General features: G+C 55.2%; 3 protein-coding genes across 5 annotated transcripts; 1 reads left to right on the forward strand and 2 right to left on the reverse strand.

Moving 5' to 3' along the window:
* Positions 1-362: 362 nt before the first annotated feature.
* FCN3 (ficolin 3) lies at positions 363-4,959 on the reverse strand. The gene is made up of 8 exons (XM_012750572.3): positions 4,863-4,959; positions 4,489-4,584; positions 4,076-4,120; positions 3,804-3,836; positions 3,452-3,579; positions 2,095-2,224; positions 1,851-1,985; positions 363-709 (listed from the first exon to the last, which is right to left on the reverse strand). Exons 1-8 carry the CDS (start codon positions 4,951-4,953, stop codon positions 468-470), a joined length of 900 nt encoding a protein of 299 aa, XP_012606026.2. The 5' UTR covers positions 4,954-4,959; the 3' UTR covers positions 363-467.
* Positions 4,960-9,314: 4,355 nt separating this feature from the next.
* Positions 9,315-13,529, reverse strand: CD164L2 (CD164 molecule like 2). 3 transcript variants are annotated; one of them, XM_012750626.3, is made up of 6 exons: positions 13,175-13,526; positions 12,561-12,728; positions 12,388-12,459; positions 11,830-11,874; positions 10,167-10,311; positions 9,315-9,451 (listed from the first exon to the last, which is right to left on the reverse strand). In XM_012750626.3, exons 1-6 carry the CDS (start codon positions 13,260-13,262, stop codon positions 9,448-9,450), a joined length of 522 nt encoding a protein of 173 aa, XP_012606080.1. In that variant the 5' UTR covers positions 13,263-13,526; the 3' UTR covers positions 9,315-9,447. The 3 variants fall into 3 exon arrangements, with proteins under 3 accessions (XP_012606080.1, XP_075866746.1, XP_012606081.1); XM_076010631.1 differs by lacking the exon at positions 9,315-9,451 and adding an exon at positions 9,755-9,908 and having other exon boundaries at positions 13,175-13,529; XM_012750627.3 differs by lacking the exon at positions 9,315-9,451 and having other exon boundaries at positions 10,163-10,311; positions 13,175-13,528.
* A 5,399-nt stretch (positions 13,530-18,928) lies between these two features.
* On the forward strand, positions 18,929-22,087 carry GPR3 (G protein-coupled receptor 3). The gene is made up of 2 exons (XM_012750624.2): positions 18,929-19,044; positions 20,070-22,087. Exon 2 carries the CDS (start codon positions 20,075-20,077, stop codon positions 21,065-21,067), a length of 993 nt encoding a protein of 330 aa, XP_012606078.1. The 5' UTR covers positions 18,929-19,044; positions 20,070-20,074; the 3' UTR covers positions 21,068-22,087.
* Positions 22,088-24,011: the final 1,924 nt, after the last annotated feature.

Here is a 24,011-nt window from a genome sequence, read left to right on the forward strand (position 1 = left end):
AGCACTTGGCCTATGACAGAGGCCACGGTGGGAAACAGACAACTTACAAGGGGCAGGCCTGAGCAATGCAGAGGATGCTGGGAAAAGCTGTGCAATTCCCACCACAAAACCAACCACCTGCAGGACCTGAAGGGCCAGGGAGATTGTCCTTGGATGCTTGAATCTCCTCCAATCCTTCCACTACATGCTCCTCTGGCCTTGTCTTGCATGCTTTCAGAGACAGAAGCCTCACTACCTTATGAAGCTGTCCCTTCCATCTTCCTGACTGGAAGGAAGTTCTTTCCTGAGTGGAGCTGAAACTTGTGTCCCTGCTCTGCCCTCTAGGGTTTTTCCAGTGACTAGAAGAGTCCTAAAAGCCAAGGAAGGGTTAAAATGATTTTATTTTTAAATGCTGACAGGGAAGCAGAGGCGGTTGGCCGGGTAGGAAGCTGTATGGCAGAGATAAGGGTGCAGGCTGCCAGGGTGTCCTAGCGTAGCATCATCCGAACCCTGCGGTAGGGGTGGCCCACACCGCGGCCTGAGGCCCAGTCGATGCCGTATTTGTGGGCGGCAGCCTCGGACGCGGCATAGCGCCCGTTGAGATTGGATCGATAGCAGGATCCGTACCACCAGGCACCGTGGACAACTACTGCACAGTTGCCCCCACTCGAGTCGTGGTCCGCATCATAGGTGGTAAAGGGCTTCTTGCTGTGGAAGCTCAGGGAGTCCCCTGGCAGGGAGGGGATGGAGGGAATCTTGGTTCCCCAAATCATGTCTGGCACCTTTGGAGATATTATGTCATAGGAGCCTCAAAGCAACATGGCAGTGAATTTTATCAGGCTCCATGAGAAAACAGTAGCCCCAAGGGGCCAGGTTGTTTGCCCAATGTCACTCAGCTAGTCACAGTGGTAGTGGGACTTGAATTCAGGACTCTTTGGCTCCAAAACCAACAGTTCTTCCCCTGCCTCATCTCTCCCCCGACAGCCCCCCATCCCCAGCCTCCCTCTAGCTCCTTGTCTCCTCTTGTCTCCTCTGGGCTCCCAGCAGCAGCCTGAGCAACTCTGCCAGGGCCAGGCCAGGAGGAACCTCGGGGACACCTGGGCAGGAAAGGGGCATCCCCCAAGGCAGCTCCCCATAACCACTTCCCCCTTTCAAATCTCTCCCCAACAGTCACCACTGCTCTGAAAGAAGCCTTCCCTGGTTCCTCTTCCAAAGTAGAGAAGGCTAACCCTCTAACTCTCAACACAGCCTCCCACGGCACCCACAACCCTTCCCTCTCCCCACCCAGAGATGGAGTAAGGCTCTGACCAGGAAGGCACTTGCCCAAGGTCACCTAGAGCTGGGCTCAGACTCAGGTCTGTTTGCCTCCAGAGCCCAAATTCTTCACTCTTGTGCCATCCTATCTCATAAGTGTCATTTCTTTTTTGTCAGCCTCACTTTGTTGCCCAGGCTAGAGTGAGTGCCGTGGTGTCAGCCTAGCTCACAGCAACCTCAAACTCCTGGGCTCAAGCGATCCTACTACCTCAGCCTCCCGAGTAGCTGGGACTACAGGCATGCGCCACCATGCCCAGCTAATTTTTTCTGTATATATTAGTTGGCCAATTAATTTCTTTCTATTTATAGTAGAGACGGGGTCTCGCTCTTGCTCAGGCTGGTTTCGAACTCCTGATCTCGAGCAATCCACCCACCTCGGCCTCCCAGAGTGTTAGGATTACAGGCATGAGCCACCGTGCCCGGCCATAAGTGCCATTTCTCAGATGAAGAAACTGAGGCCCACAGAGGGGAAGGAATTGCCCTTGGTTATTCATAGAGGTAGTGCCAGTGCTGGGATCCAGCCTCCTTCCCCAGGGCCCCACCTGAGGCTCACCTACCTGCAGTGCCCCCTGAGAACTTGCCCAGCACCAGCTGGTAGTGCTCAGCCTCCCCCAGGAGGCGGAAGGTCGCATAGTGGGCAAAGGTACGGTTGCCATTAAAGTCTTCCAGCTCTACCTGCAGCTCCCAGGTACCTGAAAGGAAGGGGAGGCAGGTACGGAGGAACCCTCAGATCCCAGGGTGGGGGGCATTCAGGACAGCAGACAGTACCCTTCAGGGCCCCAGACCCTGCAGGGAACTCACCCTGGAGAGTAAGCTGGTGCAAATTCTCATTCCCCAGCCAGAATTCAGACTCCTGGCTCCCAAAACCTGCTTTGTAGGAGGACCAAGTGCGGAAGAAATCCACAGAGCCATCCAGGCGCCTCTGGAACACCTAGGGAGGAGAGGGTGGCACACCAGCCATCACTCGGGGCTGGGCATGGGCTGCAGGGAAGCACACGGGGGAAATGGTGTGGGAGCATGCACCAGCTCTGAGAGGTGGGTAGACATTTCCTCTCTCTTTGGCTTGTTGATAGAATGCATTTTCTGACCCGGTGCAGTGACTCACGCCCATAATCCCAGCACTTTGGGAAGCTGAAGCAGGAGGGTCGCTTGAGCCCAGGAGTTCAAAGCTGCAGTGAGCTATGATTGCACCACTGCACTCTAGCAGACAGAGTGAGACCCTGTCTCTAAAAAAAAAAAGTGATTCTTTCAAGTGAGCTTTGCTTGTGAATATATTGCTATATTGATGAACTCCACATTTTCTTATTAACTTTTACTGACACTGGCGCTTCAACTTCACACCTCAGCCGTGCAAGTCCTGGGGAGGTCTGAAATGACAGAAGCAGTGTCTCTGCCCTCAGGAGACAGTCAGTCCTGCTGGGAGTCGCACTCAAAATAATCTGCTTTAATTTAACCAGGATATTGAAACAGAGAGTTTACCTCCTAGAGGCCCAAGCTGGACCCTGGCCTTATCCGGATGTCCCTCCAAGACAAGACAAGCAGCACCCAGGCCCTGTGGAGTTTCCTCCTAAATATCTTTCGACTTAAGTGCCTTGATTTCCATTGCTCCACTGTCCACCGTCTTGCCCAGCCTCCTGCAGTTGTCCTAAACAGTGTCCCTGCCTCCACGCTTGTGCCCCCACTGCAATGCATCTTGCACCGTGTGGCCTGAGTCATCTTTCTATAACAGAAGTCTGACCTTGTCCCTCCCGGTTCCCCAGTGCCCTGCACACTCCTCTGCCGGTCGTTTGGCGTCCTTCATGTCCTGGCCTCTGCAGAGGTCCATGCCTGGCCCGCCTCAGCCAACCTCAGCCTACCCACATGGTCCCCACAAACCCTCTTGTACTCTTCTGCCTCCCTGAGTTTGCCTTACCTCTACCTGGAACGCCCCCCACGCCACATCTGTCTAGAGAACTTCTAGGCAGCCTCCACATTTCTTTCAAATGACACCTCCTCTGTGAAGCCTCCTCATAGTTCCTCAGGCCGGGCTGGAAGCTCAGTAGACGGCGCAGTGAGTCGCTAAGGAACGCCTTGCTCCGTGGGCTCTGGCTCCCCCTAGGGGCCGGGGCCAGAAGTGACCACTGGGCCTGGCCTACCGGTTGGTTTCTCAGACACGCACCAGCCAGCCGCCCCCTGCGGTGTCCATGTCACAAAAGACTGGGAGGGCCCTGCCCTCAGGTAGGCACAGATGGTACCAGCCGCTCAAGGTGGCGCCCCGGCTTAGCAGTTCCCGGCAGCTCCTGGGGCCTGGAAAGGGGACATAAACTGAGGCGGCCCCCCAAGTTACTCCCCAACCCCACACCCAGGCACCGGATCAAGTGTGGGAGTGCAGGAGCCCTCTGGGTTCCTTTAGGCTCCTGAGGACGAGTCCTAGGGAGGGCTGTGGGGAGGTGCTTGGCCACTGCTGGGGGTCCCCCGACACCCTGGCACCGCCTGAGTCCAAGTTCCTGGCGCCTGCGGAGACTGCTCACCCTCCTGGCACCGGAGCAGGCTGGCTGGTTCTCCTGCCCAGAGAAGACTGGGTGTCGGCTTGAGGTCTGAGCACCCCCAGGGAAAGGCCCATCAACCAACAGTGGAGCAGGAGCCCGGGCCCTTCTCCTAATCCCCCCACTCCTCCCAGCCTCCCATCCCTCTGTGGGGGGCAATCTAGCCATCACTGAGCAGCACCAAGTGGAGACTTCCCACCCTGTATTTCAGGGACACAGCAGAGAAAGGAGGGGAGGCCACCAGCCCACACACTCACCTGGCTCACCCTTGGGACCCATCTTTCCTGGCGGTCCAGGTTGCCCTGAAATCCCAGAGGCAGAGATGCCCTGAGTCCTGCCCCATACCCACAACAAAACAAACAAACAATAAACCCCAAGGGATTTGGAGAAAGAAGCTTCAAATCCCAGTTTCATCCTTCGTTAGCTCTGTGACCGTGGGCAAAAAACTCATCCCCTCCTGGCCTCACTTTCCTCCTTGGTAGATGGAGCTGACACTGCCTACCTGGTACAGTGGATTGTAGGATGCTGGGTGCCCAGCCTGGAGCCTGGCACAGAGCAGGCTCCTTGCCCTTAGCCGTGGCTCCTGCCACAGAGTGACTGCTGCCTCCCCAGCCGCCCCAGTTTCCCCCAAGGGCTCTGCCGGCTCCCCAGCCTCTCTCACTTCGCTCACCTTGAAGACCTGGAGCCCCCTTCTCCCCAGGACTTCCTGGGGCTCCAGGACAACTGGGCAGGAGGACAATTTTGCTGGCTTCCAGTTCCCTCGGTCCTATAGCGAGACACAAGCTGGGTGGGCACAGGGTGGGCCTGTCTCTCCCAGACCCCTCTGCAGTTCTCTTTCCATCTCCCAGATTCTAGCTGTCAGGATTCTCGTCTCCTGAGCTGGCAAGGGTTTATGTGATTTGCATCCCATTTGCATATATTTACATGTACAGGCCAGATGCTCAAACTCCCACCCTGCTCCTTGGGACTGGTGAGCCTGAGTGGGGGGACATCCAGGGAGGGAATGAGAGGTGGGTTGGTGGGAAGGGGACCCTAGGCCCCTACCTGGGCAGCTGGGGTGGTCCTGGGCTCTCAGGCAGGCAGGACCCTTAAGCAGGAGCAGCAACAAGGACAGAGGGGTCCACAGGAGGCCCATCTTTCTGGGGTCACCAGAGGGAGGATGCCAGCTTATAAGGGGCCAGGCTGGTGGAAGGATGTGAAGGAAGAAGACTTCCTCTCATTGTCCCCCAGGAACATCCCGCCCAGGCTGGAGCCAGCAGGGGGGTGGGACATTTCCTCCCTCTGCCCTGTCCAACCAGGATGGAGTCCAACTTTTGACCCTGGCTGCAGGGGCCACCCAGACACCTCTCCAGCCCTACACTTATGTTCATCTCTACCTGTGAAGCTCCACCTGTCCAGGAAGGTCCAGTCCGAAGGACATCTCCATTAGGAATCCTCCATTGATCCTTGTCCCCACTATTAACAGTGATCACTGCTACTATTTACTGGGCACCTACTGTACTCCAGTGTCATGCTGAGTGCGGTTTGCCCATCACCTCCCAGCCTCGCTGTTAGCCCTTATCATTGGCCCTCGGTTACAGGCCTGCTACAAAGCAGGTGTTCAATAAGCACTTGTTGAATGAAGAAAGAAGGAGAAACTGAGGCCCAGAGATAGGACGTGGTTCTTCTCTCTCCGTCACTTATGTATCCAGAGCCACAGAGCCTTTGACCAAATCCCATGCCCCCACCAAGCAGAAGCCCCCTTAGCGAAGTGACTTCATGCCAACCTCGAGTCCCTTGAGGCCTAAGAGACAGCTGCTGATATAGGCCAATGGAAAGGGCAGCCTGTGCAGGGGGTGCCTGGGGGCTGAGGCCAGTGAGGACCCAGCAGCCATGGTCCAGATTTGAAGGATGAGGCCTGAGTCAGAGAGGGACCTCAGGTGCTAGGGGAGGAGAGGGAGGCCTCATTCATTCATTCATTCATTCATCAAGCCCTCCCTGAGGGTCTCCTCTGTGCTGGGCCCAGTGCCAGAGGGCTGGGGCACCAGTGGTATCAGGGAAATGCAGGCTGACTTTTCCTGGCATGATGCGTTCGTAAGAGGGATGCCCTGAAACTGCAATTTCCATTCTAGGAATCTGTCCTTCCCAAACTCTCCCATGGGGGTGCCAAGATCTCTGAACAAGCTTGTTCATCACACCGCTGCTTGTAAGAGCCAACATGGGCTGGGCGCGGTGGCTCACACCTGTAATCCTAGCACTCTGGGAGGCATAGGCAGATGGATTGCTCAAGGTCAGGAGTTTGAAAGCAACTTGAGCAAGAGCGAGACCCCGTCTCTACTATAAATAGAAAGAAATTAATTGGCCAATTAATATATATAGAAAAAAAATTAGCCGGGCATGGTGGCCCATGCCTGTAGTCCCAGCTACTCAGGAAGCTGAGGCAGGAGGATTGCTTGAGCCCAGGAGTTTGAGGTTGCTGTGAGCTAGGCTGACGCCACGGCACTCACTCTAGCCTAGGCAACAAAATGAGACTCTGTTTAAAAAAAAAAAGAGTCAACGTGGAAATGACCCAGCCAGCCACCAATAGGACCCAGGCAAATAAACTGTGACCATCTGGACAAGTCAGAGTGAATCTGATCTGTGACGAGAGGGGCTAATGCGCAGAACGATACGTACAGCATGAGCCTGCTTTATATTTTAAAAACATTACGTGTGTGTATATATGTTGTAAATTCCCAGAAAAAGGTCTGAAACACACTCAGGAGCCTGAGGCAGGAGGATTGTTTCCGACCAGATTGGGCAATATAGAGAGACTCTATCTCTAAAAAAACATGAAAAAAACCAAATCAACCGGGTGTGGTAGCACACACCTGCAGTCCCAGCTATTTGAGAGACTGAGGTGGGAGGCTAGAGGACCTCTTTTTTTTTTTTTTTTTTTGAGACAGAGTCTCGCTTTGTTGTCCAGGCTAGAGTGAGTGCCGTGGCGTCAGCCTAGCTCACAGCAACCTCAAACTCCTGGGCTCAAGCGATCCTCCTGCCTCAGCCTCCCGAGTAGCTGGGACTACAGGCTTGCGCCACCATGCCCGGCTAATTTTGTTCCTATATATATTAGTTGGCCAATTAATTTCTTTCTATTTATAGTAGAGATGAGGTCTCGCTCTTGCTCAGGCTGGTTTCAAACTCCTGACCTCGAGCAATCCGCCTGCCTCGGCCTCCCAGAGTGCTAGGATTACAGGCAGGCGTGAGCCACTATGCCTGGCCTAGAGGGCCTCTTGAGCCCAGGAGTTAGAGGCTGCAGTGAGCTCTGACTGCACCACGGTGCTCCAGCCTCGGTGACAGAGTGAGACCTTGTCTCTAAAAATAAATACATAAAACAGGGCTGAGAAAGAGAAATTGTGCTAAGGGGGAAGCCAGGGAAGGGTGATCTGGGCAGGAGAAACAGCATGTGTGAAGGCTGGGAGGGTAAAGGAGGCAAGGTGGGCTGGGAACAGGATGGGGACCAAGAGGCTGGAGAGGAGCTCAAAGGGGGGCTGATGCCAAGGAGGCTGGAGATTTGGCACAAGTGAGTGAGGGTGGACCGTGGTTGGCATTGTGGGTGGTGTGGCACGTGGCAGGTGAGCCCTCTGTGAGTCCTCTGCGGAACTACCTGCAGAGCTGCTCCACCTGCAGCCGGAGCCCCTCCCCAGCATGGCTGCACTGCACGGGGAGAGGTGAGAGGGCCCAGCCACAGGTTGCACAGCTGGAAGGGCCGATGGGGAGCCTTGGAATGAAGCAAACAGCACACACATCTGCTCTGAACCTTCTCCACATCCCACTGGGATGTGCTACCCCCACTTTACAGATGGGAAAGCTGAGGCCCAGAGCTGTTACACAACTTGCTTGGGTTCACACAGCGCAATCGGGCTCCATAGACTGAGCTCTCAACCCTTGCCTTGTTCCTCTCAATTTCCCAGTGCAGTCGTGGGGTTAAATGAGATGAGGATGCCAAACTCTTCGCTAGCCTGGTCTCAGCAAGTGTGCCATCCACGGAAGATGGTATTAGTTGGGGCACTTCTGTGTCCAGGGATGGGGCACGGGGGCCAGGGTTTTCCAGGAGAGCCTGAGTGAGGAATGCCAGACATAGTTGCCAGGGAGTCCTAGGGTGCTCCACCTTGGCAATGGGGCAAAGACCTAACTTTAGGGGGCTGAGAGAACCTAGAGGTGACTCAGGGTGAAGTTCTGCTCACTTTGAGGTCAGAAAAGCCTGGATTGAGACTCCAGCCCTGCCCCATCCAGCTGTGTGATCCTGGGCAGGTGCCTTTACCTTTCTGAGTCTTTGAACCCTCACCTGTACTACAAGGGCAGGCAGAGAGGGTTAGGCAGGCATCAAAGGTGAAAATATTTTAAAAGGTGACAGCAGCAATCCTAGGCAGAATGCCTGTTAGCCACTTCGGTACGAGCATCAACTATAATCAATAGCCACAGATGAAGGTGCACAGCCAAGCGTTGACTTCAGCCAACAGTCGTGATATGAAGGCACACAGCCGAGCGTTGACTTTAGCGTTAATAACAAAACTTCTACAACAGTACTCCAAATCGAGGCAATACAACCCTTGTACTGCATCAGAAAATCTCATGCGTTTTAGAGAAAGACATTTTCCAGTACCTTACAATAGTGATAAAACAAAAAGGAAAAATCCATTAAGAAGATTTATTATATGCTCAAAAAATAATAAAAGGCGTAGTACTAGATACTATTGTAAACAATGTAACGTTGGCCTATGTGTCGCCCCATGCTTCGAAATTTATCATGCCAAAGAATAAAATTTATCGTAATATTCAAAAACTTGCCTTCTATCTTTATGATATGAATGAAATAAAACTGTAATTTTGAATTGACTTTTCTAATTTTTCATTTATCAAAATAAAATTGTGAACATTGAAAAATAATGTAATGAAAACATATATGTATACGTTAGCTATTCTGATTTCCATTACAAGTAAAGCTGCCTGTCAAGTAAAACAAGCTTTCAGTGCTTTAAAGCTTTCCTCATCACACAAGAGCAAAACAGATTCATGGTCAATGCACAGCACAAACTATCGTGCAGACTATGAGTGCTGGCTGTGGGCAGGGTTTCACGGCCGGTGAGTGCCGTACCAAAGTGGTTAAGCAGAGAACAGGGGGCTGAGGTGGGAGGATCGCTTGAACTCAGGAGTTCGAGACCAGCCTGAGCAAGAGCGAGACCCCGTCTCTACTAAAAATGGAAATTAATTGACCAACTAAAAATATATATGCAAAAAATTAGCCGGGCATGGTGGTGCATGCCTATAGTCCCAGCTACTCAGGAGGCTGAGGCAGGAGGATCGCTTGAACCCAGGAGTTTGTGGCTGCTGTGATCTAGGCTGATGCCACATCACTCTAGCTCAGGTGACAGAGTGAGATTCTGTTTAGGAAAAAAAAAAAATGAGAACAGTGGTCATACTCTCACCCCATCCAACCCACACAGAGCCCAAGACACAGGACATGAAGCACAGTACTAGAAGGAGTTCCTTTATTTGGGGATAGCGCCTAGGCCAGGCTGGTGGGAAGAGGCAGGCACAAAACTCAGGTGCCAGGCTGGGGGGCCCAGCAGGGACGATGGACGAGACACGAGGTGGTTGAAGGAGGCTCTCAGCTGCAGGTACCAGGCCCGGAACAGGAAGGCACATCAGGCATGGGGCGCTGGGCCTGCTCCATGCCCACAAGGGCCAAAAACTGGTGGCCAAAATTTTTCCCACCCGCAGTGCCACAGGGGTCAAGAGGGCAGCCTCTGCATCCCCCTTCCCCTCAGTGTACAGTCCAGGCCCAAGGGGGTCAGATTCTGCAGAGGCTAGAGAGGACATTCAGGGGGGTGACCCTGCCTCAGCTGGCTGAGGACCCCACCCCCAGAGAGCAGGCAGCGGCTGGAAGAGCAAACACTTCAATGCAGGCTGCAGCGACCTGTCCCACTGCACACACGGCACACGGGGGCCCAGGCACAGCTCCCCTTCTCAGAGGAAAACCAAACTAGACACACAGGCCCAGCTCCTGCCCATGGCCACAGAACTGCAGGCCATGGACTCGCCTGGGCTGTCACCTACTGGTTCTCCTCCCTGCTGGCAGCATGAGGGGACAAAGACACAGCTGGGCTCAGCTGGGCTCCCAGACACCTGGCCCAGGCTGAGTCCTGGTCCCAGCCAACATCTGGCAGAGAAAGCCCCCCAAATGGAGGAGAAGAAAGGGGTGTAGCTCACATGGGGGAATGTTGGGAGGGAGTCATTGTCCTTAGGGCTGTCCCATGAAGACACTGAAGGGGAACTGCAGGGCAAGAGGGGGAAGTAGCTGGGACTCTGGTCTGGCCAGGTACTCACAGTGTCTGGTAGGTGCTGTCCTTGGCTTTGAGGAAGCGCAGCACGAAGAAGGCCACTGCCTGCAGGCTCAGCACTAGCACGACACCCCCGATAAAGCTGGGCCCATCAAAGCCAGGGTTGTGGCCCTCAGGGACCAAGGGGCTTCCTGCAGGGGTGAGACAGGGTAGAGGTCATAGCTCAATCCCCATAACTGGTGCACCTTGAGGCCCTAGTTGTCACTATGTGGTCCTTGAACACTGGGCTCTGAAGTTCCCCCAGATCCTGCAGACAGTTGGGAAGTGCCGGATAGGAGGGACAGAGGCTGGGGGGTGAGGCTCGTTCAGCCCTGGCTCTGCCCAAGTTGCTCTGTGGCTTTACCCAACGCACACTCTCTGGGCCTCCTAATCACATGGACCAGATGGTGGCTCAGCTCCCCTCCAGCTCCCTGTCCCTCACTAGCCCGACGGGGTGAGGGTAGATCCAGAACTTGGGCATCCAGACCCGCCAGCCCAGAGTCCCTTTCTGCCTTAGGTCTCAGGGTCAGAGCCTACATACAGATGTTGTGGCCCTTTCTCAGGACTCCTAAGCCCTGAGACCTCAGTGTCACCCACTGTCAGAGCCCTTACTTAGAGAGGAAAGAGGCAGAGGAGGAAGTGGAGGCCCAGAGCCAGCACCCTACTGAGTGCATGTCAGGGGGAGGAGCCAGACCAAGGGCCAGGCTTGGCCAAGGTCACCTCACACTTAGAGCCATACTCACACAGGGTCGCCTGACCCTTTCCTCTGCCCCTTAGAGCCTAGAGCCTTAGGACCACTGTTGCCAGGCTAAGCCCGGGTGGCTCCCAACTGTGCCACGTTACCCATCAACTCCTACCACGGATTCAATTTCAGGCCCTGGGCCAGGTGCCCAGGACAGGGCAGGTTGGTGGGTGGAAGATTGTTCTGGGACAGTGGACAGGGGCTTAGCCATGAGCTGGATCCACCTCCCAAAGGCTGTAGGTGGTATAAGGGGGTCTAAGAATATGAAGGGCAAAGGCTTGTCCCAGCTGCCGCTCAGGGAGCCCCAGAGGCAACAGCAGGGGACAGAGGAGCAGAGAGGGGAGAAATGAGCCGCAGGAGGCGGATCTGGGGCTCGAGCTGAGGGAGCTGAGCCATCAATAATGCAGCCTTTGAGATCGGTTTCCGGCTTTAATTAACCAAGAGCCTCTCCAGCCATCCCTGCCAAGTCTGGTGACCTCCAGGCCCCGAGGGGCAGTGGGAACCAAGGGGGGCAGGTTTCTTGCCTCTGTTCTGCCAGGAACTGGCTTTGTGACCCTCTCTGGACCTGGAGGTTGCAGTAGTCACTGAGGACATCTTATCAGCAACCTGAGCCACACACCCTCAGCTCCAAGGACAGGTCCTGAGGGGTCATCCTGAGTTCCCAGAGCTGGTGATGGGAGGAGGGATGGGTGCTGTCATTTAGCCTTCAGTGATTCAGGTACCCAACGGCAGGACACTATGCCGTCATCATAAAATCCACACAGTGACACCGAGAGGTAGGTATAATCCAGCATTTCACAGATGTGGAAACCAGCTCAGAAAGAGAAGTCACAGGCTGAGGTCACAGGGCATGTCAGTGCCTGAGCCTAGATCTGTCTTTCCCTGCACCTGTGGTCCTCCCGCTGCCCCACCCCCTGGTAGTGCCTACCTGTTGTGATCGTCTTCGGTTCATCAGTGGGGTGGTGGTGGGCCGCTGGGGAGACGGGAAATGCATGACCAAGCAGCCCTCCCACCGGACTCCACAAACCCCAGTCCCGCCCACAGCTGGACTTCCGATTCAGATCAAGCCCCTGTCCCTGCTCTAGACACCTGACAAACCTACCTGCAAGCTTCAGTCACACAGTTCCCTCCCTCCGCCAGATATGCCCTCTCTCCAGCTCTACTCAGGGCTCATCACTGATGTCACTTCCTCCAGGAAGCCCCCTCAATTCCCTTCTGAATGTCCTAAGCCCCTACCATGCCTTAAATTAGAAGAGCTAATGCCTCATCCCTTCAATACACCTGCACCAATTTTCAGATGAGCAAACAGGCCGGAGGGGGGAAGGGACTTCTTAGTGAGCTAAAGACAATTGAAACTGGACCCAAGTATTGGTGGGTGTAGTCCACTCCCTGAGAAAGGCTGGTTCCTCCTGGGGGACAGGGTATGGCTGGAGAGACTTCAGCCCCCTCCATCCAACTTGGGTTTGGCCAGCGGGAGCTGCCTTACCTGGACATGACTCTGAGCGGTTGTAGACAGAGCAAGCTTCCTTGGCCACCTCGGCTGGAGGCACACAGTGTCCTGGTGGGAGAAGGTGCAGGGGAGAGGTTTTGGGAAGATGGGCCAAGGCTCTGGGTTTCAGAGCCAGAGGCACTCAACTTGGGACGGTCCCAACTGCATACCTGGCTCCTCTGGCTGACACTGCTCCCACACGCAGCCGGATAGGTTGTGTGCTCTGTCTCCCTCCACACAACGCTCACAGAACTCCAGTTGTTTGCAGCCTCCTTGAACACCTGGCCAGATGTTCAGGCGGATCAGGGCTCCCCGCCCAAAGCCTCGAGCTCCTTTACCTGGGAGTGCAACGCAGTGGGAAGGGAGCAGCTCCTCCAAGCCAAGCGGCATCACCCACCCACTTTCCACCCTGCCACTGCTGGGGCTCGCGCCCCCTGCACACACCTGGATCTTCCACAAGCGCAGGGTTACCCTCACCCAGAACCTCCTCCACATTCATTCACCCACAAGCCCTCCCTTTGCATACACCTGGGGTTCCCAGATACATTTTGGAGCCACCACCCCCAGACACGCCTGAAGGTCCCTAATCCCCCACACCTGGAGCCTCTATATCACACAGGGCCTCACACAGAGCTAGAACCCCCTTCTCCCACCCCTGGAGCTCTGCACACGTCTGGAAAGTTCCCCACTCCCCAGCCCAGACTGCTCCTGGGATGGCCGCTGGGTGAGGGCCATGCTCCATCTGCCCCTGTCTGAGCCCCTGACCAGCCCCTGCGCGCGTTACCAGCCACAGCAAGCTGGGCACACAGGAGGAGGCAGCAGCAGCCGCCACAGAGCGCAGCCCACACGGCGCGGGGTCCTCGCGCGGCCATGGGCGCGGGGGCGGGGGACGGCGGACAGCTGGCGTGGCGTGTGCCTTCTGGATTGGGCTCTGCCGAGCTTGTGGGGAACGAGACCTGGGCAACTGGGGCGTGGCTAAGGGGCGTGGCCAATCCGGGGCGTGGCCAGTGGCGGAGCGGCCAGGTGGGACTAGGCTCGCTGGCCCAGGACTGAGCCAAGGAAAAGCGGGACAGATAGGGGCGTGGCTGGCGGGCGCGGTTAGGAGAGCTGGGTTCAGCGGTCTGGGCGGGGCTTGGACAAAAGGGGGCGGGGTCTATGACTAGTTGCAAACATGGTTACTGGGTACCCCCAAGGGCCGCTTTGTGAAAATTTTGTTAAGTAGCGACTGTTTTTTTCCCCCTACTTCACAGGTGAGGAAACTGAGGCTCAGAAAAGGTGAGTGACTAGTCCGAGGTCACAGAGTTAGTGGCAAAATCTGCATTTGAGGTGAGGTCACTTTCCTGTCTTCAGGGCTCAGCACAGGCCAGGCCTTGCCCAAGTGCACCCTCCAACCAGGCCCGGTGACCCTCGGATGGGCTTCAGTTGGCCCGTCGCCTCTGGCTGCTCAGGCCCAGCTTTGGTGCCCCCTCGCCACCTCGCTTCAGCCCTTGTACCTTCCTCCCTGTGCCCCTCAGCCCCCTGTGTCTGCCTCAGCTACCACGCCCTCTGGCCAACTCATGGGTCACGCCATTTGTAGGTCAGCTGGACCTTTCCACAGCCTTCCCCACGGTCACCTCTCCTGCTCTGGCACCAGCTTCTCTGGGTTGTCCCTGCTCTCCACAGCCACTTCTCATACTCCTTAGGGGGCACCTCCTTCCCCTCTTCCTCCCATCTGCTTAGTTGGGAACCAAGTCTCATCTTCACCCCTCTCTGACCCCTTGCCCTCCTGCGGCCTCTCAGCCTTCAGGCCCCTCCCCACGCTGGCACTAAAGTGCAGGGCTTGCCTGAAACAGTGGATTTGACCATGTCTCTTCCAGTTGACTTTTCAACAATGGCTTGGCCTCCACAACCCTTTGATTCCTGGCTCTAGAAGTCTCTCTAGACTGACTTGGACTCTCTCTATCACCTCCCCACACTCCAAGAAGACAGAACAGCACCTCCCCCTCCCACTTCATATCTCCATGCCTTTATTCCAGCTGCTCTGTCTCCTAGAGGGTTGTCCTCCACCCTGATTCCATCTAACTAATCCTTCAAGACACCACTAAAAGGCCACTTCCTGCAGGAAGCCCTCTGTGACTGTCTCAGAACGAGTCTGAGCTGCTATAGCACTTGTTCCAGCTGGTAGCTCTGACCCATCTGCTTTTCCATAGTGGGTCCCTCGCTACCTCCTGCCTGAATGCCTGCAGTGGCCTCCTGCTCCAGTCTGTTCTCCCCTCAGCAGAGCGATCCTTTGAAAACATGTCAGACCATATCACTCCCCTCCTTACACTCACCAGTGGCTCCTGCCTCACTGCTTTCTGTGACCACTCGATCTTGCCCCTGCCCACCTCACTGAGCTCAACCCCTCTCTTTCCCCTTTGCTGATTTGGCACCAGACACACTAGCTTCCTCTCTAGTCTTCGAGCACACAACACCTTCCCTCCCCTGGGTACTCTCCCACTCTCTCTTCAAGTGACCTGCTCCATGGCTGCCCTACCTAAAAGAGGGCTCCTGGTTATTCTCCATCACAACACCTGCACCTGCTCTTTCCTTCAGCGCCTGTATCGAATGTGTAATTGATTACTCATTCGTTTCCTAGGCTGTAAGTTCTATGCGAGCAGGAACCTGACTGCACTGTGTTGCGACTGTTTGTGTACATGTTTGTCTGTTTGTCTGTGAGACGCTCAAGGGCTCCTTACTCGATACCACATTAAGTATCTATTTGTAGATTGCACATCTCTCTCTATTAAAATGGAAGCTCCCTGAAAAATGCAGGGGATTTTGTTCACTTCCATATCCTCCATGCCTGGCATATAGTAGATGCTTAATAAATATTTATTGAATGTTGAAAATGCAGGAATGTAGCCAGATTATCTCTGTGACTCTAGCACCCACCAAAACCCAAGCCCAGGGGAACCCTCTGTGAATATTGGCTAAATGAATGGGTCTATGCTAAAAATGCGATGCCTGACCCCTTGGTCTTGGACAAGGGGCTCCCGTGTGGTGATATCTATGTCTCTCGCTCTCAGACACTCCTCCCCTAAGAATTTAGGCCCAAGAGATTCCCCAGACCTGTGAAGAGAGGAGGTAAGGAAAGATGGCTCACCTGGAAGTGAGTGCTCACAACAGCCATCTGGTGGTCACCTGGGAAACTGCAGGTATTGTCAGCCCTAGTCAAACTTCACTCGCGCTCCCCGCCCCCTTCTGGGGAGAGCGTGACATCTAGGCTAGAATGGAAGGCGCACTGGACTTGGTTACAGATGGACCTGGCTTTAGCTCCCAGCCCTGCCATGTGATTTGAGGCAAGTCCCTTGGCCTATATGGGCCTCACCTATGAAATGGGGACATTGTCCCTTAACTTTGCAGGGTTATTGTAAGCACTGGGCTTTGGCCTGGCCTGTCCCTTGATAGGTAGGAAGGAAGCAGGGAGGTAGGGGCAGAGGGCATGAGAAGAACAGGAGAGGAGAGAGCAGGTGTTCAGGGAGGAGAGCCTGCCTGATTGCTGGTGATGGCTTCAATGATCCTGTTGGCACGAGTAGTCTGGTGCATGAGAGAGAGCACGCACGTGAAAGTCCATAGCCCCGCTTTAGCCTCTTGGATTTCCGGAGTTTCTCAGGGTTAGAAATATCACTGCACTCTTTTCCTCCCTGGCTTCCTGAGGATCAACCTCCATTGTGAACAACAGGGTAACTATTGGGATCAGGAAGTTCATGACCAACCGACCACTTCAGCAGAAACAAATGTTCACGGTCATTGATGTCCTTCACCCTGGGAAGGCAATCATACCCAAGACAGAACCTTGGGAAAAACTAGTCAAAATGTACAAGATCACATCTTTGCATCTGGATTCAGAACCCATTTCGTGGTGGCAGCAAGATGGTGGCTTGGGTATGATTTGTGATTTCTTGGATTATGCAAAGAAAAACTAATCCAGACACAAATTTGCAAGACAAGTTGCCTGTGTGGGAAGAAACAGCTAAACAACAACAAGAGCAGAGTGAAGACAGCCGGGACCCCCGAGGCCAGTGCTGGTGCTGGCAAGCAGAAAGGTTCTGCAATGACTTTATCTGCAGCGATGGTGCAGATTTTTCACCAGAGGATCAAGGAACTATGAAAACTTAAAAAAAAAAAATCACTGCTAATTTGTCGTGGGATTAGAGTTTAAAAATATTAAATATTAAAAAAATAATAAAAACAAATCACTGCCACTCAGAATAGCAGATTGGCTCTGTACACCCCTTCTGTGCCAACATTCACCCTTCTCCGAGACCCCCACAGGGCTCTGTGGGGACCCAGCTTTGATGGGGGAGCTCAGGGTGCTGATGTCCTTGCATCCCTCCTCTCTGACACCTCCATTTCCTTGACACCAGACATCCTACTGCTGTCTGTGAACTTCTCTCTCTCTGGCTGCTCCTTGTAATCATCCAGTCACCGAATAACTGTTGAGCACTGATCACACGTCAGGCACTGTTCCCAGCAGAAAGCAGGACACAGTCACTGCCCTAATGGAGCTTATGTTCTAGTGGAGCTGACACTGATCAAAAACAAATGTGCGTAAACATATAATTTCAGGAGAACTTCATGCTCTGAAAACTAATAATCCAAGTGAAGGGAGGGATCGTGAGGGAAGGGAAGTGGTGATCTGGGTGGAGGTCAGGGAAGCCGGTGTAGAAAGTGATTTGGGAACAGCGACCTGGATGAAGGGGAGGGGTCTTAGGCAGAGGGAACAACCAGTGCAAAGGCCCAGGGGCAGAAACACCCTTGTCCCCAGTGTGTGCCTTTGATGGGGGGGGTTTCCCTGAGGCCTCTCCGCACTCTCTGCTTCCCCCAGGTGATGTCATTCAGGTTCCGGCTTTGTGCCTGTGCCTCCCAGGGGTCCTTTGTTGGCCAGCTGCGCCATCCATAGCCAGCACAACTAGTGCGGATGACATGCAGCCCCACCAACAGTCCTAGGAGGTGGGTGCTAATATTATCCCTTTTTTACAGATGAGGAAATAGGCACAGAGAGCTGAAGAAACTCCTTAGAGTCACATGGCTAGGGAATGGAGGAATTGGGATTTGAATCCAATCTACATTCCTGACCACCTCCACCTGCTAAGTACCCCTGGCCTGAAGTCATCACCCTCCCCTGCCCCACCCTCTCCTCTCCCCATATCCCTTGCTACTTGGGGCTTCCCTCTGCCTTGCACCCAAGCCCAGAACCTGCCTGGTGAACCCTGACCAAGGGAGCTGCAGTGGGGCTGTGATAGGGACCTGGGTGACCCCTGGATCAAAGCTAGAGACGGGGAAAGGAGCAGCTAGTCCCCTGCCCCCAGACTGGCCACATCAGTCGCACCTGGAGAACTCTGCTGGGGAGGTTGCCTGGGATTTAGGGCAGACAGGGATGGGGAAGAGGGAGCTTTCTCCCTGCCACACCCCACCAGGATGTCTAAGATGAGAGGCTGAGAGGGGCCTGGCCTGAGGGCTGAGCTGCCAGGTTTTCTGCATCCAAGTTCTTCCCGGCTCCACATCTCCTGCTGCTTCGGGGAAGTGCACCCCCCACTTGCTGGCTTTCCAGATCCTTGAATAAATAATTCAGGTTTTGAGATCTTGCAGGGGGGTGGGCACCCTCTCATGAGCTGTGAGGGCGCTATTGGGCTGACGTGAGTGACGTCACCCAGCTCCTTATCCCAGCCCCACAATCACGGGACCTGCCCTGGCAGCAACTTACCTGCCTGTCAGTCCAGACCCTCTACCCTGTCCCCCACACCTTGGGGCCCACTCACCACTGTCGCCTGCTATCTTCATTTCAGGACCCTACAACCCTCATCACTTAGCTTTCTCACCTCAGTACCTTTGCACTTCTGACAGGGTTATGGTGACCTGAAGTTCTATCACCTGGACACTCCATCTTCCCTGGCCACCCCTCTGCCACCCTGGGATCCCTGAATTCCGTCATGCTGCAGAGTCACCCTGAAACTGCTATGATTGCCCAGGGGGGTTCCCCCTCTACCGTCCTACGGCCACCATCCCCCAAGATCCTGTCACCATGCTCATACCGTCACTGCCACCCACCTCCCTGTTCCCTCGTGCTCCTGTCACCGTCACCTCAGGGCCCCATCATCTTGGCAACCTCGTCATCCTCACAGGGACGCCCATTCAGCCCCATCACAAGGTCTTCGTCACCTGAATTTGGTTAGCCTCTCTCTGCCACCCAAGGGTCCCATCACTCCACCGCCTATTCGGGTCCCCTTTCCGCTCCTCCCACCCCATCCCCCTGCAGCCTCCCTGAGACTTCTCCAAGGCTCTCCTACCGGCGCCCCTGAAACCCCCGGCCCGCAGAGGGCGCCGCGTCAAGGACAGCGCGGGCTGACTAGGGAGGGGGCGGGGCCGCGGCCACGTTCGCTTTTTATGAATGGGGGAGCGGGCGGTGCGAGGCCTCATTACTATGCCGCGCTGCGCGCGTTGCGCCCCAGCGTGCCGCGCCCATTGGCCGACCGGCCGCTGACGTCACCGAACCGGTGGCCGGGGGCGGGGCGGGGTGACTCACGCCGCTTCTCCCGCGGCCGCGGGGGCTTCTAGGGGTCCGCGCACGCCCTGCGCCGCCAGGACCAGAGCAGAGCCTCCCCGCGGCCCGGCCGCGCCCAGTCCTGAGCGGTGAGTAGTGCCCCGCGCGGGCACCAGGCGTCCGGGGGGAGAGCAGGCTGCTGGGGCACTGGGCCGGCAGAAGGCTCCTAGCGGCTGGCCGGGTCTGAGGTCGAGGCTGAGATTCTGGGTTAGCAGGTGTGGGCCTCTAACCGCTCGGGTGCTGGTCACTTGGATGACTCTGCGAAGGGTGAGCATTCCTGCAGGGAGCTGGAGGGATGGATGGTCATATGAGGTTGAGCCAGCAGGAGGCGTCTGGGGCAGGGACCCAGGCGTCTGAGCAGCAGGAGGTGTCCGACTTAGGAATCCAGATATCCCGGCAGGAGGCGAAGTAGGGTCCAAGATTCAGGTGTTCGGGCAGAAGGAAGGGTCTGACTCAGGGACCCAGGCTTCCAGCAGGGGATGTCTGTTCCAGAGACCCAGGGGTTCAGGCAAAAAGAGGGGTCCAACTGGGGGCAGAAGTCTGGGAAGGTGTGTGTAGGGAGTGCTGAGTTCCCAGGTGTTACCTACCCCAGGAGTGTGGGGTAGTGGCTGGCCAGAGCCTCACGCGCATTCCCTGGGGGCGGAGCCTGGAGCTGGCAGTGCAGAGAATCGTGAGGGGTCTGGGAGCCTCAGAAAGGAGCGTCATCCTCTCTGATGGGAGGGAGCAGAGCTGCTTTCAGTCTCCAGATGTTTCCTTCCCCCAATTTGAGTCTTTCGGGCATGCCCTGGATCCTCTGGGCCCCCATCCATCTATGGTGCTCTTCATCTGGCTCTCCTCTGGTGACACACGTGGGACAATGAGGCCTGCAGGTCTCAAGGGATTGGAAAGGAGAGTGAAGAGATCCAGGATAGGGGTCCCCAGGAAAAGAGACCCCTGTTTAGGGGCCTGGGGGCATTGGAGAGGACAACAGTATCCTGGGAACAGCCCCAGGGCATGAATAGGGGGACAAGGCATTAGGACCCCACCAGGTATCTTGAGGGGCACTGCACCCCCTCCAGACCCCTCCTCCAAGCACTCAGCCCTGCCAGCTTCTCACAGGGCCTTTCTCCTGCAGGTGCCATGATGTGGGGTACAGGAAGCCCCCTGGCCTGGCTCTCGGCTGGCCCAGGCAACGTGAACATGAGCAGCATGGACCCAGCTGAAGGGTCCACAGGCCCAGCTCCACCGCTGAGCTCGCCTAGGGCCTGGGACGTGGTGCTGTGCATCTCAGGCACCCTGGTGTCCTGTGAGAATGCTCTGGTGGTGGCCATCATCGTGGGCACTCCTGCCTTCCGTGCCCCGATGTTCCTGCTAGTGGGCAGCCTGGCTGTGGCAGACCTGCTGGCAGGCCTGGGCCTAGTCCTGCACTTTGCTGCTGTCTTCTGCATCGGGTCGGTGGAGATGAAACTGGTGCTGGTTGGCGTGCTGGCAATGGCCTTTACTGCTAGCATTGGCAGTCTACTGGCCATCACTGTTGACCGCTACCTTTCTCTGTACAATGCCCTCACCTACTACTCGGAGACAACAGTGACACGGACCTACGTGATGCTGGCCCTAGTGTGGGGGGTGGCCCTGGGCCTGGGGCTGCTGCCTGTGCTGGCCTGGAACTGCCTGGATGGCCTGACCACATGTGGCGTGGTGTATCCACTCTCCAAGAACCATCTGGTGGTCCTGGCCGTTGCCTTCTTCATGGTGTTTGGCATCATGTTGCAGCTCTATGCCCAGATCTGCCGCATCGTCTGCCGCCATGCCCAGCAGATTGCCCTCCAGCGGCACCTGCTGCCTGCCTCCCACTATGTGGCCACCCGCAAGGGCATCGCCACACTGGCTGTGGTGCTTGGCGCCTTTGCCGCCTGCTGGTTGCCCTTCACTGTCTACTGCCTGCTGGGTGATGCCCACTCCCCGTCCCTCTACACCTATCTCACCCTGCTGCCTGCCACCTACAACTCCATGATCAACCCCGTCATCTACGCCTTCCGCAATCAGGACGTGCAGAAGGTGCTGTGGGCCATCTGCTGCTGCTGTTCCTCTTCCAAGATCCCTTTCCGATCCCGCTCCCCCAGTGATGTCTAGTGACATCCTGGTGACCCTTCAGCCCTGATCACTACAGAATTCCAGAATGTTAGGTTCTCCAGGGCTTTGTTCCAAACCCGAGCTCCACACCCCCAAGACCCAGCTGGTTCTGGAGTTCTAGGAGATTGGGTGTTTCACGATTCTGTTCAGATCCCTGTGGGGAGCCAGCTGGCTCCAAGGTTCTAGAATGTTCAGATGGTCAGGGTTCCACTCAGAAATTTCCCATGGCCCAGCTGGCTCACAGTTCCAGAATGCTGGGAGTTTTACAGTACCATTCCAAGTCCCTGACCTTCCCCCTCCCCAAAACTTGACCTTGACCATTGTCACTTTACTTTTGAATTTCTGGACTAACGAGTCAGAAAGATTTAGTCACATAGTTGCCTAGATAAGAGAAAGAAAGATTTATCTATATATATGTGCACATACAAAGAGAGTATCTATTTATGATTTATTTATTTATTTGAATTTATTTATGGGTGGTTAGGGGAAAATGAGACCACACCTTGAAATCCAGGCCATACCAGGGTACCCCCAGTCCCCACACCCCCATTTCTGACCTCAGTTCCTAGGGGGTAAAGGGAGAAAGAGAAACCACGTATTTTGTTATTATTTTTGCTTATTTTTTATCGAAGAGATCATAGAAACCAGAGCCTTCTCCCCAGGCCCGCCCCCCTCGGGTTTGCAGGGAGAACACACCAGCCTCTGGTTTTTTATTTTTTTAAGAAGCCATCACCTGAGCAACCGAGAATTCCTCTGCGCTGGGGGCCGCCTGCCCTCTGGTGGCCGTTTGGGGGAAACTGCAGCCCGGCCAGGCAGCCGGGACCAGAACGCGCAACCCCAACTCCACTCCAGCCTGGCCTCCAGCGCCACAGCCAGGGCCTGGGGGCCAGGCCTCACCCTCCGGTGCCCTAGAGGAGGCGGGGCACGAGCCAACACCCCACCCCTCTGCCAACCGGGGTATGGCTCCCAGTGCTTCCCCCATTCCTGTCCCCAACCCAATAAAAAATGATTTTGTGATAAGTATGTTTCCATCTGTGCGTGTTGAGGGTCCGGGGGGTGGGGGGGGATCTGGGGGGCTGGAGACCCAGAGTGGAGTGTGGCAGGCAGGTAACCCCCCGGGATGTCAGTGTCCCTCTGCTCAGACTTGGGCACTGCCTGGCAAGGACCTCACCTCCCCCTGGGGACAGGGACCAGGGGGCTGGGCCCAGCGTGGGTTGAGGATGCCTACCTCCTGCCCACATTAGCCAGTTTGGGGCTTTGGCATGGTGAATACACTCAAAGCATGTTAGTTTCCTTACAATAACAGCCCTTTCTAATAGTGGGTGCTTACTGGGTGCCAGGCGTGCAGTAGGCCAGGCTGGGCTAAGTGTACTATGTATGCTCCTTCATTTGCACCTAACAAGCATCCTATGGTGCTGGCAGTATGTTCTCCATTTTACAGATAAGGAAACTGAGGCTGAGGGAGGTCAGTGACTGGCCCAACCGGGAACATCTGTTTCCAGAATCTGCTATCTACTGGGCAATGACCTCTCATTTCCTTCCTTCCTTAGCCTGGGGCTTAGGACATTCTGGGCCCTGATTTATGTTGGGGTTCATTGCTAGGGCCAGTGGCCCACATTTGGGAGGTAGTCAGATAGGGTCTGGTTATTCTTGAGCTGGAAGAGTTTCTTTTCCATGCAAAGGTAAGTGACTACAAGTATGTGCAGGTGGGGACACATGTATGTGTGCAGGGCCTTGAGTCTCGGTGTTTCAGAAGAGGAGGTGAACCCTGGAAAGGGGTGTTTCAGGCCAGGGCAGGAGCAGGTTGGGATGTGGCTGAAGAGGAAGCTCTGATTAGCCAAGCCTCCTCCCAGGCCTTACAGGTGGGCAAAGCCTGGAGGTTGGGCCCTCAGAGCATTTCTGGCCCACCCCTCCGTCATACAGATGGAGACACTGAGGCTTAAAGAGGAACAGCCATTTGCTCAAACTCACACAGCTGAGCCAGGCTAGGACACAGGTCTTTCTCCATTTCCCTGGCCAGAATCTTTTTGCCTGGTGTTCAAGACCCTACCCAAAAGTCCAAGGGGGGCAGACAAGCCAACAGGCCCAGGTGCGAAGTGGGGAGGCCACACCAGGTCAGGCTGAGCCTTATCCTCTCCTCTCTCTCCACCGTCCTGAAAAGTCCCTGGAAAAGACCCCCCACTCAGCAAGCACCTCCCCTACACCAGCTTTGAGCCAAATGTTTTGTGCCATCACGGTGGCTCCATGAGATGGGTGACGCTGTCCCCATTTTACAAGAGAGGAAGTTGAGGGTTTGAGAGTAGTGGGCCTTCATTCATTCACTGCTGTCCTTGTGGACAGCTTGCATTCTAGCTGGGGGAATAGTAATGAACAGAAAAAATTTTGCAAAACTATAATGTTAGATAGTGATAGGTCCTTAGAGAAAAATAAAGTAGGGGAAGGACAGAGAGTATGTAATTTTTAAATGAAGGTGCCCAAGAAAGGCCTCCCTGAACGATGACACTGGATTTGCCCCAAGTCACACAGTAAGGAGTTGAGCTGGGATTTGAACCCAGGTCCATCTGACTCCAAATCGGTTGCTTTTTTTTATTTTTTATTTTTTGAGACAGGGTCTCACTTTGTTGCCCATGCTAGAGTGAGTGCCGTGGCGTCAGCCTAGCTCACAACAACCTCAAACTCCTGGGCTCAAGCAATCCTCCTGTCTCAGCCTCCCGAGTAGCTGGGACTACAGGCATGCGCCACCATGCCCGGCTAATTTTTTCTATATATATTTAGTTGACCAATTAATTTCTTTCTATTTATAGTAGAGATGGGGGTCTCCCTCTTGCTCAGGCTGGTTTTGAACTCCTGACCTTGAGCAATCTGCCCGCCTTGGCCTCCCAGAGTGCTAGGATTACAGGTGTGAGCCACTGCACCCGGCCTTCCAAATCTGTTTCTTTCCTGG

This window comes from Microcebus murinus, chromosome 2, assembly GCF_040939455.1.
Source record: "Microcebus murinus isolate Inina chromosome 2, M.murinus_Inina_mat1.0, whole genome shotgun sequence".
In the NCBI taxonomy this organism is placed as follows: domain Eukaryota; kingdom Metazoa; phylum Chordata; class Mammalia; order Primates; family Cheirogaleidae; genus Microcebus; species Microcebus murinus.